The sequence below is a fragment of the Panthera pardus genome, unplaced genomic scaffold, assembly GCF_024362965.1.
Source record: "Panthera pardus isolate Hobbes unplaced genomic scaffold, ASM2436296v1 HiC_scaffold_10, whole genome shotgun sequence".
NCBI classification, from domain to species: Eukaryota; Metazoa; Chordata; class Mammalia; order Carnivora; family Felidae; genus Panthera; species Panthera pardus.
In genome coordinates this window covers 60295703-60308477 of record NW_026526655.1, presented here as the reverse complement: position 1 = coordinate 60308477, position 12775 = coordinate 60295703, and the positions used below count along the sequence as shown (strand labels likewise).

At 38.0% G+C, this 12775-nt stretch overlaps 1 protein-coding gene across 2 annotated transcripts in view; it reads left to right on the top strand.

Annotated features, from left to right (window-relative positions):
* The window catches only part of PDK1 (pyruvate dehydrogenase kinase 1), a 32890-nt gene extending 20471 nt beyond the window's left edge, over positions 1 to 12419 (top strand). The window contains exons 9-11 of one of the 2 annotated variants that reach the window (XM_019459683.2): positions 3089 to 3199; positions 6990 to 7103; positions 9824 to 12419. In XM_019459683.2, coding sequence (XP_019315228.1) covers positions 3089 to 3199; positions 6990 to 7103; positions 9824 to 9964 — 366 coding nt within the window. In that variant the 3' untranslated portion in view covers positions 9965 to 12419. The remainder of the gene's footprint in view (positions 1 to 3088; positions 3200 to 6989; positions 7104 to 9823) is intronic. The other variant, XM_019459686.2, reaches the window with a different exon arrangement.
* Positions 12420 to 12775: the final 356 nt, after the last annotated feature.

Sequence of the window (12775 nt, the reverse complement as noted above, 5' to 3'; positions counted from 1 at the left end):
ATTAGGCATAGTCACTTGACTGCACCTCCTCCTGTTATCTCTACTCCTATTAAATGCTTGCTTTAATTTTCTTCAGTAGAGTTTTCATCCCTATCACTAATACTAGATTTTCAGGCTCAAGGTCTGCTTTTAACATATTTATACAGATATGTAGAGAGAAAAATAATGCTGAATGATATGTATTAAAAAGTCAACAGGATGGCTTAAAGTTGAGTTTTTATGTAGTCTTTTTTTTTTTTTAATGTTTATTTATTTATTTTGAGAGAGAGAGAGAGCAGGGGAGGGGCAGAGAGAGAGAGAGAATCCCAGGCAGGCTCTGCGTTGTCATTGCAGAGGCCAGTGTGTGACTCAGTCTCATGAACTGAGCCAAAATTAAGAGGCGGGTTCCTGAGTGAGCCCCCCAGGTACCCCTATATAGTCTTTATCCCATTCTTTTAGCTTATTCAAATTTTTGACATTTTTCACCTTTTTTCTCCTCTGCTAAGAATCCTGTGAGACAATTGTTTTTTTCCAGCATTCGAATGGAGCTGCTCTTTCAGATTTGATGTATTTACTGTATTCAGTAAATAACATAAATGTTACAGCCACATCTTTTAAATTAAAATGTAAATGTCTTGGTTCATACCCTGTTGGTGATTTTACAAACTTGACATTGATAAACTCTTGAGTAAGAAACCTCAGGAGCTCTGGGTGAGTTTAGGGTTAATAAATCTCTTTCCTTTAGAGCTGTCATCAAGTTAGTAGTGGTTCATTTCCCTTGGACCTGAAATTCACGTGAATTAGCCCAGGGAGGCCAGTGTTATTGGGAACAGGAAGTTAGGGATAGTAACTCTTGGTTAGATGACATTGAGATGTGGTGATTTCACACACTAAAGAGAAAACTTTGAACATAATTGCCAGACTTCTCTTTCTAAGGCTTTTTGTTGACGTTACTCTACACCATGATCTCTTTCATAATCTCTTGATATTTCCTTTATGTAGGTTTGTTCCCGTGATTCTAGATTTTTTTTCTTCAAATTATCTTAATCAGAAAATTTTTAATTTTCACATCTTTCTCAATATATTTGTTGTCAGTCTTCCATTCTTAAATATGTACTGACCAACCGTCTGTCCTTCTCTACTATTAATCCCTCCTTCCCTTTTTCCACAGAACTCAAATACTCTGGTGTAATATCATTTGGTACAATTCTCTTGGAAACTCTTTTGACCACTTTAAAAATCTGCTGGTTCCAGTTTATTATGTTTTTGGCTGCAAAACAAAAAGGGGTTACCTTTCTCAGTTTTCAACTACATTCCTATGGCTTAATTTACCCCCTTCACCTCTAATAAGATGACACTTCTCAAAGTCACCTCTGTCCTTTATGCTCAGCTCTCTGCTTTTCTAATACTGGCTTCTGGCTAGAAATCACTTCTTGTTTCCTACAAGATTGCTATAATCTGTCTGGCCAAAGGTTAAGGAAAACCAGGAAGTACTTATTGAAGTCTACCTTTTAATCGTAATATCTATTCTAATATATTTAGTTAATATTTATGGAACACCCACGCTTCTTATTCATGTTACCAGCAAACGTGCAGCAGAGCATTAAAGAATGAATAATTAACAAATTGATGGATCTCAGAAAATACTCAGCTCTTTATTAATCTTACTAAAATAAATCTCATCACTGGGCTTTGAATTCAAAGCCAAGAACAATTTCAAGCACGTGTACATACAGGTTCTGATTAAAGTCTTTATATATTTTTGCCTTATATTGTAATTTTCTAATTGTAGATATATCAAAGGCAAGCCATCAAATGGTATTTCAAAGCAGATTTTTATTTTAAAAATTAAAATATCTATGTAACTTTTATTATGAAAGTAGTATATATACATACTGTAAAGATATTTAAAGATCATATAAAAACTCAACTATAATCCGTCTAGCCTATTGACTTTTTTTTTTAATAACATGCTTTTAAACTTATTTGTGACCAAGTCTTTACTTTTATTTTTTTTACTTTTTTTAAGTATCTCTGCACCCAGCATGGGGCTCCAACTCACGACCCTGAGATCAAGAGTCAGGATGCTTTACCAACTAAGCCAGCCAGACATCCCTAGCCTAGTGACTTTTTAACCATTCAGCGCTATCTATCTGTCTATCTATTCATTTGTTCATTCATTCATATACACACATATGTTAAAGCAGATTTGTTTATGACAACTGTATAATGTCATAGATAGTAAAATCAATTTAGATTTTGTGACAAAAGAAAATAACTGTAATAGATGAGAATGTAAACTATAAATAGGAAATAAGACCATATTAACTATGAAGGAAACAGAATGAAATAGTCTGTAAATAAATTACTAAATTCCACCTACCGTATGATTTGAGAAATGACATTAGAACAATATAAAGACCAGTGTACTTTAAAAACTCACCAGAAAGCTGTCTGGGGTTCTGTGCAGCTGAACAATGTCTTGTGGACCTCTTTCATGCCAGTATATACAGTTCAACATTATATGTAATGGCTCAATAGTATTCTATTTTAGAATGTGCATTAGTTTACTTAAATAGTCCTCCATTAAGATTGTAATCCACTTAGCGGAGCCTTCGATAGCTCAGTTGGTAGAGCGGAGGACTGTAGATTGTAATCCACTTTTAGCTATTCTACATAGTGCTGTGATGGATATCCTCATACATACTTTGCATACTTCTAGGGAAAGCACTGTTGGGTCAAAGTGTACATGCATTTTGAATCTGATTGTCAAACCACCCACCAGAAAGGATTAACAAATTTATTGTTACATCCAAGATAGACTTAGTTTATGCCCCATTCTGTTCCCACCGTACTATTTGTGTGTGACTTGAGTAAATATACAGAGCCACAGCATTGACTCTGTATTGTGATGCAGTTTGTTATGTGTTAGAATTGTCCATACTGGAGGAGTTGTATGAAGTCTACCAGTGAGGAAACTGCTTACACTCGTAACTTGGATTGCATGGTACTCGTTTTTGAAAAGCAGTATTCTCCAGCCAGCAGTTGTGTGTTGGTGTTTTGCTGTTTATGGGACTTGGTCATAGGGCATGATCCTTTCTCACCGTAGATGAGTGACCGAGGAGGTGGTGTTCCTTTGAGGAAAATTGACAGACTCTTCAACTACATGTACTCAACTGCACCCCGGCCTCGTGTTGAGACATCTCGAGCAGTTCCCCTGGTATGTGATCAAGAAATAGTGAAGTACAAAAAAGAAAAAGAAAAGAAAAGAAAGAATGAAGTGTGTTTTTGTGAATTGCCAAAAAAATAAATAAGTACCAAATAAATTACCAAATAAATCAGGTAAGCACTTGTGTAGGGTACCCCTAAGGAAGAAAGGAAGCTAATAGAAAAACACTTTCCTCTAAATTTAAACAGCCTTTGGCTGGTTTCTTCTTTTGATTGAAAAGAGCACAAGACATGGGGCGCCTGGGTGGTTTGGTCTGTTGAGCGTCTGACTTCGGCTCAGGTCATGATCTCACAGTTCGTGAGTTCGAGCCCAACGTCAGGCTTGTGCTGACAGCTCAGAGCCTGGAGACTGCTTCGGATTCTGTGTCTCCCTCTCTCTGTCTGCCCCTCCCCTGCTCACTCTGTGTCTCTTTCTCTCAAAAGTAAATTTTAAAACATTAAAAATTTTTTTTAATTTTTTATTTATTAAAAAAAATTTTTTTAATGTTTATTTATTATTGAGAGACAGAGAGAGACAGAGCATGAACATGGGAGGGGCAGAGAGAGGAGGAGACAGAATCCAAAGCAGGCTTCAGGCTCTGAGCTGTCAGCACAAGCCCAACATGGGGCTCGAACTCACAAACCGCAAGATCATGACCTGAGCTGATTGGACGCTCAGCCAACTGAGCCACCCAGGCGCCCCCAAAAAAATGTTTTTAAAAGAAAAGAGCACAAGACAAAGTATTGTTTTACAGTTCTCGTTGCCTCACTTGATAGTGATGTGTCAGTAGTGTTCATGTGGTTAACCATGTTTTGATACACCATCTCTAACGTGAAGACTAAATTACCGGTTTTACTAGCATTTGGCCAACACTGATTTAATCTTCAGTGTTGGTTTCTTTTTCCTCAAGTACTGATAATTAGAAAGAACTCATATTCTAGACTCAGAAAAAAGACTAGAGTGCTGATCATCTAATCACCAGCCTGGAAAAGGCTCAAATTATTTTTGTTGTGATGGTGGTTTTTATTGATCTCAGCTACCTATTTTCAGATATAATGTGATCAGCTTTTGAACTGGTTCCATCCTTGTCCTCTAACCCCTAGAAAAGCACTTTGCCAAATCTCTGAACTGTAACTCTGGAAGAGCTGTTCTTCTGGGCTTTAAAACTTCTCTGACATATGCATTGGGGTTATGCAGTAACATGATGACATACAGTACCAGATGGGTCTATTTTAGGTTCTTTCTAAGAAGTTCCTAGAAGGACTTTATTCTAACAGTTTTACTTGTTACACAGCACAGATTCTGTCATTACAACTGTAATATAGTTCATGTTCTTACCATACTTTTAAAATGATTACTCCAGGGATGTGCTTCTCAAATTGAGATACATGTGCATCCATGTGCCAACAGGCAGACATGGTCAAATAATAAACAGGAGCATCTTCTTAGATTCTTAGCTATACCGCTTCATAATAACTATTGTAGAATTTTTATGAAGAGTGGCATAGAATACCAGTCCAGACTCTGGATCAAAACTGTCTGATTCCCTTCCCCACTCCACTCTATCCTGGCTGTATAGCTTTGAGAAAATTATTGAACTTTTAATGCTGTAGTTTTCCTAACTTTAAAAATCAAGTTATTGTGAGGATTGAGTTAATATACGTAGAATTACTTTTTATGGTGCCTGGCACGTAGTAAATGCCGTATAAGTGTTTGTTATTTAGGATGCAACACTTATGTGAATTTTTAAGAAAACAAGAGGTATGGCATGGCACAGGCTTCTCTGTACATTGACACAGACTTACCAAGGCTAAGACCACCATTAGGCTCTTACAGAGGTTCCCTCCTCGTGTCACAGCCACTTTGTAAGTAGACCCAGTAAGCCAGCACTGGGACAGCTGGAGAAGTGCTGCTTGACATCCACGGGTGTGACCATCTCGTCTGCCTGGTTACTGAGTGCTTCCTCCATGTGGACACCTCCTGGTGGGCATCTGCATGGACAGAATATCTTCACAGTGGAAGCCTGTTCAGAGACAACCATCCACATTTCTCTCTTCTAGACCTTCTTCTCATTAGTTACCCAGTTTTGTTCTAAGTCCCTGACCGGCCAGCCAGCTTCCTTGCCACTGCCTGTGAGTCCCTGTAGTTGCAGAACTCCCAGCTCTGCCCGCTGGTAGGATTCACTTCACGCCCACCTTTCAGGCCTGCCTCTGAGAAGGGTCGTAGCAAAAGGGCAGTCCACTTTGGCTGGTGCTGGCAAACATGTAGGTTGTGGGTGCACCAGGCCCATGGTGTTCTCTTTCCCTGTTAACTGTTTATAGGGGAAGCCCTGTGAGTCCCTGTGTGTGGTTGAGGTAGAGGCAGGTGATCAAGTAGATCAGGTACCACGGGATCCTGAGCCACATGGCTTGTGCAGTTTCCTAGAGGCTATTTCTGGGACCATTTAATGCATCAGTCAGGGTCCCAACCAAGGAACGAAATAGCTCATTCAAATTATAATGCAAGGAAGGCATATTGACAAACAAATTACAGAGCTACGGGCATGGGTAGTATAGGGATCCAGGGCTGGCAGCATAGAGCTGTTCCCACCCTGAATCAAAGGGAGAAGGAGAAGTTGGCAGAACCCAGAAGAAGAGATAGTAACAGAGCAGCTGCTTACACTCAGTGGTCCAGCCCCAAGGGAAGCAACTCAGCAGGAAGGAAGCAGAGGAATAAATATCCTGACTTGACTCCCCCTGAACTCCTACAGACTTCCCCATTGGCTGGACCCACTGGAAGCAGAGGGCAGGGGGATCCACTGATATAATCCTCCCGGGGCAAGAAGTAATGTGGAGAATGGGTTGTTGATTTGGAGGGATAAACAGAAACTCTGGTTGGAAAAGTCAAGTAATAAATGGTAGAGGTAGGTAAAGCCAGAGCCTGCATTTGTTAATAGCATTCTGATTCCCGAATCCACATAAACTCTTAACTGAAGTGTTAACATGGAATATCACCGAACATCTGACTTGGTGATAAAAACTGTTTTTACATTTGTCCAAATGTTTTGCTTTGCATTAAAGAATCTGTAGGATTTATTCAGGTAAAGAAGGCCATTCCAGATACTGGGAACAGGATGAACAAAGACACAGAAGTGAAAACTAACATTTGTTTGAGGAACTTAAGAGCAGGAGATTTGGTTCAGCTGGACTGGAAGGTGGGAGGCAGAGACCTGGTCTGATCAGGTCTTGAAAGCTCTTTTTAGAAGCTTGAATTTTATCTCAAGGCAGTGGGTTGGGGATGGCGGGTGGGTAGGGCGTGGTGTTAGCGGTGATGTGCTTTGTAGGTTTTTAAGCAGGGAAGTGACTTGTCAGTGAGTAGGAAAGTGGACCTATTATTGATCTATCCAGGTTCAGAACACAGGCTGGAAATTCATGGTATGAAGTCAAAAGATGTATGTATCTCTGAGGCTGCAACAAAGCTTTTTCTACTCTTGCTCCTAAGAGAAAGAACATGTTTTATGTGATATTGCCCAAAGCAATACTGGGATACTGTAGAGCATGGCAGCGAAGAAAAGCAATGTGCTGTTCTAGATCTACAGGAGTCATTCTACAGAAAAAAGAATGAGTTTTAAATGACCAGCGGGGAGTCATCTAATGTAGTACCCAACTAGGCTTCCGTCTGATCAGTATTAGTAGTTAGGTATTAATGATCTCTTACATGCAGGCTCTGATAGCCATGGGATACTCAGAAGCATTTATTTTAACTAGAAAAGTATTTTACTGTGTGGCTTTCTGAATAGAATTTCATGTTTCTCATCAAACAGGCTGGTTTTGGTTATGGATTGCCCATATCACGTCTTTATGCCCAGTACTTCCAAGGAGACCTAAAGCTATATTCTCTAGAGGGTTATGGGACAGATGCAGTTATCTACATTAAGGTAATAACATAGTCTTTTTGATTTAATAATACTTCTTTTGGTTATGAGAAAAGATGCCAATATGTAGCTTTAATGAAATTTTCTTTTACCTCATTGCTATTAAAATATAAGAATGTGGTTTTTATGTAGGATCTCATCTATATTCACAAATGATCTCTTTGACTATGGGAAAAGACACACTCTAATCTGAAATGATCAGGACTATGGTTGTTAGAAAAAAAGTCAGGTTGAAGTGGGGAATCATATACCACCTCATGCTAGTCAGAGTGGCTAAAATGAACAAATCAGGAGACTATAGATGCTGGAGAGGATGTGGAGAAACAGGAACCCTCTTGCACTGTTGGTGGGAATGCAAACTGATGCAGCCATTCTGGAAAACAGTGTGGAGGTTCCTCAAATAATTAAAAATAGATCTACCCTATGACCCAGCAACAGCACTGCTAGGAATTTACCTAAGGGATACAGGAGTGCTGATGCATAGAGGCACTTGTACCCCAATGTTTATAGCAGCACTTTCAACAATAACCAAATTATGGAAACAGCCTAAATGTCCATCAGCTGATGAACAGATAAAGAAATTGTGGTTTATATACACAATGGAATATGACTTGGCAATGAAAAAAGAATGAAATATGGCCTTTTGTAGCAACGTGGATGGAACTGGAGAGTGTTATGCTAAGTGAAATAAGTCATACAGAGAAAGACAGATACCATATGTTTTCAGTCTTATGTGGATCCTGAGAAACTTAACAGAAGGCCATGGGGGAGGGGAAGGGGAAAAAAAAAAGTTAGAGAGGGAGAGAGCCAAACCATAAGAGACTCTTAAAAACTGAGAATAAACTGAGGGTTGATTGGGGGTGGGAGGGAGGGGAAAGTGGGTAATGGGCATTGAGGAGGGCACCTGTTGGGATGAGCGCTGGGTGTTGTATGGAAATCAATTTGACAATAAATTTCATATTAAAAAAATGAAGTGGGGAATCATAAAAAGTTATATATCATAGAAGTTTAATTTTAATATAAAACACATGAATGGACATTGATCCACCAATCTTTTTTTGATGTACTGCCATGGTCTTTTCTTTGAATAGGAGTCTGCAGATTCAAGTTTCAGTAGTCTTTCTTGCAGAAGCTATACTTATAATGCATTGTTTTGATTTCTTTAAACAAAGAAACAATCAAGTGCATAATCCTTTCTTATTTATATGTAGTCCCTTACAGATGTCTTCTGACTCGGATTTTATGGCAATTTTTATGTGACTTTCTTTCATAAGTCTTTCCAAAGCATTCATCTTAATTTTCAAAGAACCTGCCCCCACCCTTGTTTTTCATTTTGTTTAAGCAGTACTTGTTTAGTACTTGATTACATTATGTAATTACAATGATAGAAGTGCCTAACAGATTTGGGAACAAGACAGGTGATTCTTGGTAAGCATATAGCTCACCTTGTGGGAGCACAAGCAGTTAGCCTACTGGCCTGTGATGTTCCATGTGTTTATGCAAAGATCAGCATATTTTACAGGGTTAGAGAGTACTGAGCCCCATCAGCCCACTGGTACCTCACAGAGTGACTCAAGTTTCTTGGTCTGGCCACTAGATGGCACCTATTTTATAGGAAATGCTGAAGACTGTATATTGGAAAAACTAAATTTATCTGAAAAGGTTAAATTCTTCCAAGATAATAATTTTTTTTTAAACCAGCTCAATTGTGAGTAACTTTAAAAGGGCGACATGAAGGTAACATTTTTATTAGCAAATGTAACATTTTTGATCTAGCCTACAGAAGAATAAGGAGTTCTGGCAGTTCTGGCATATTTAAAGAGAATATATAGGTGAAAGGTTTTTTAATTCCACTTTGGAAAAAAATAGAAGACAGGAATCTTATAAAATCATTAAAATCAGTGTCAAAGACCTTCCTTACCATTATCGGAAAGAGATTTCCTATTTAATATTTGCTGCATCTTAATACCTGTGGCTTAACGTTGAATTCCTGCTAAAATAACTTGAAGAAGATCAGGAAAAACATAGTCTATCTCAGATTCCACTGATTTACAGGAAACTGAAATAGAACAGTGAATTAATGGTGATGGTATGTTGGAAACATGGAATTATGCACAATGCAGAAATCCCATATGCCATAACAAATTGGTGGCTTTAATGGTAGGAGAAGAAACACAGGATCAAACCCAAGGCCAAGAATTTTTCAAGCAAAAGCCAAGATGCCTTAGACATAGTTTTGTATTTATCGAGAATCTTTTTAGGATGGCTGCTGAAAAAAATAGTATTTCTTCTAACAAATAATTGAAATAGAGTTCATTAAATGATTGTATAATTATATGTTAAGGTACATATGTCAATTTTTATGCTTTTACGCTTAACTGATTTTTTCAGTTAACCAAGGTCTCGGTCGTGTTTTTATAAGAGGCATCTCCTTTCCCTGTGTAAAATTTCAATCCAGCAGCTTCCAGGCTGGCTGGACAATTACTGCAAACAAAACAGTAAAGCAATATGCACACCCAGCAGCGCAATAGACTTAGTAAATAACGCGTTTCAAATATGTACACTGTTTCATAATGTACGTACATGCTATTAATGATTAGTAAAATACGAATCCAATAAAGTACTGTTTAATTCGTAATGACCTTTTTGCCATTGTATATTTTCTCAAATAGTGGATTCTAAAAAAAAAGCGCCAGACTTTTAAGTCTTGCTCTTTCTTTCAGGCTCTGTCAACAGACTCGATAGAAAGACTCCCGGTGTATAACAAAGCTGCCTGGAAGCACTACAACACCAACCACGAGGCTGATGACTGGTGTGTCCCTAGCAGAGAACCAAAAGACATGACAACATTTCGCAGTGCCTAGATCCGTTCGGGACACCTGGAAAATCCAAATGTGGCTTCTGTATTAAATTTGGAAGGGATGATGTTCAGAACCACATTATACCAAATACGTCATGTGTTATTTTCAGAATTAACTATTTGGGTAGAATAGATGGAAAGTGAATTCCATTTATGTCCGTCAAGGCTACTAAAGGATGAAATCGTACCTATTTTACACTTATATTTTCACAGTTAATTGAGCATATTTTTAAACACCTGTAGTTTTGGTCAACTTTTCTCTTTATGGTAGACTTCAGAAGCACGGAAGTCTTTGGGTTTCTACGGAAAGCTGTGTGTGTGTGTGTGTGTTTCAAAGAACTTTTCGTTCATGTCTGCTAGAAACATTTTCTTCATAATACTGATTAGCTAGTTAGCCATCCTTCTGTTTTTTGGAGTTGTGCCATCCTTCATTAGTGTGCAATGACAGCTGTAATAAGACAGGCTTCAGATGTACTGACTCTAAGTGAAGCAGAAAACAGTTGCCGTGTTAGTGAAGCAGCAGCCACCTTTCAGCCTCTACCTGCACTGTCTTCACTCTGAAGGTGATTTATCATTTTTTAGTTTCATTGCAAGGGATTGTAATAAGTTCCCTGTGAAGCTAAACCAAGATTGTAGGCAGTCTCCCCTGAATGTGCTTCTTGTGATTAATGCAGGGGGAAATTTTTATACTAAAAACAAACTAGCAGCTGCTGAAATTCTAGAAAAGAAATTGAGGGCAAAGCAGTGAGTCCCCAAAATTGAACTATAGATTATCGAGATTATCTGGGGGAACTTTTGAGACAGAGAGCTTTTCTGGGTTCTACTCCAGACATACAGAATCAGACTGTCTGTGGCTAGAGCCCAGGAATCTCAATCTTTAAAACGCTTCCCAGATGAGTCTGATGCCTCGCCCAGTTAGGAAACCACTCTTTTAAAGTGAGTGACCATACCACATTTCCTAAAGTAACAGAGATCTTTAGGTTTTGATTCTCACTTACTGAAAGGTCAGACTTCTAGACTCCAGGAAAAGACCAGCACTCTCAGGCCTGGTGCAATTAAAAGCATAATTAAAAGCTGGAGACAAATTGACTGTGTGAGAACAGTCAAGTAACCAAAGGATCAGAACCATAAATGGACAAGTATTGACAAAGAACATATATTTTATAAGAAATGTTTAGATTCTGTTGTCAGGAAAACTTCAGCTAGGGCTTAGTAACAATTCTTTGCATTCATATGGTAATTTGCAGTTTACCAGTACTTTGGTATATTATGATAACTCTGTTGGGCCTTAAAACAGTTACAGAGCTGGTGGTATCATCCTTGATTGGAGACTCAGGGTGGTCCAAAGTTGCACAGAATGGGAGGCAGGGCCTGAGCTCTACCCGCTGATCACTGTCAGCCGCCAAGTCTGGGAGACCATGAAGTTAGAGGACCTTGTGAGTCATACCTCATCATTTAAGGTGACAGGGAAATATAGTGAAAATAAATTTAAGGTAAGATTTTAAATGTTTAAAGAACAGCTTTACTACTTAAACGTGGGGAACTTACATTGGGTCAAAACACCTCACTTTCAAAAGGATTAAATTAGTTTAACAATTCTATACACATTTGTAAACTGGAAGGGATGTAATAGGGCAGTTAGTCCGGGATCCTCACTTGAGAGGTGATAGTCCTGAGACTTGGGGTGTGTGGTTTGCCCAGGGGTTCTTAGCTAATTCGACCAAATGTTGGAAAAAGAGATCTTTTACCTAATCTATTGTTCCTTAATTATGGATTTTGTGAAAAGTAATAGGATATGCTAGTGGATGATTTATATTAGTTAACAGTGTTATAACTTTTTAGCTTTAAATTACACCTTTTTTGTAATGATGAAATATTTTAGAATTCTTTGAATCAAAATACTCTTTCCTAAATAAGACATTTGTATAACTGACATAAACTTGATGTTTTACTTACAAAACACTTTCTCTCCCCCCACCCAAAATTAAAGGAAAAGTGAAATGTTTTCCTTTAGCTTCTTTTTAAGGTATAACAACTTTTTTACCTTGTTATGTGGTAATGGACAAAAGATTACATACAAAAATATTTGGGGGGTAGCATTCGCCTCGATGGTTTCAAATCATTGTGCTCCTTGAAAAGTTTTTAGATTCTTAGGCTGTTTCGTCCACCAGCATTTAATGCGATGCCATGTAGCTATAAAAATATACTGAAGGATAAGCAGTGGATACTAAGTGATTTTTATAATCTGGGCATTTAATGAATGTGCCAGCATTTTTTAGGAAGAATCGCAAAAATATCCTCCCTATACTTAAATTACTGGCTGGCTTTAGATGTCTTCATACTTAATAGTGATCACTTCCTTGCACTGAAGTTTTTACATGAAGATGTTTAAGTGGAAGTCTACCATATTATTTTATAAAATGTTTTGTGTGTGACAATAAACTGAAAACATGAATTAACTCTTATTTTGAAAATTAATTGGGTCAATTTAGGTTTTCAAAATATACTTTTTAAATTAGAATCTCTTCCATCATCAGGTGTTGATGTTCTATAAGCGTTCACAACGTGGCTAGGTGGCTTACACCCAAGTCTCACTATCTTCAGTAGAGGAGATTTTTGGAACTTGATCTCCAATGTGTATATTCTAATGGAGAAAGCAAAAGGTGGAATTTGTATGGTTTGAGTTATCCTAGATTTTCACTGTCCAAACATCCACAGAAGACTGACTACATTAGTGAAGATCTTCTGTTGTGTGATTTTTGAAAGGTTATATTAATGTGCCCTTTGAATAAGTTTTCACAATGTAAGTAACTGT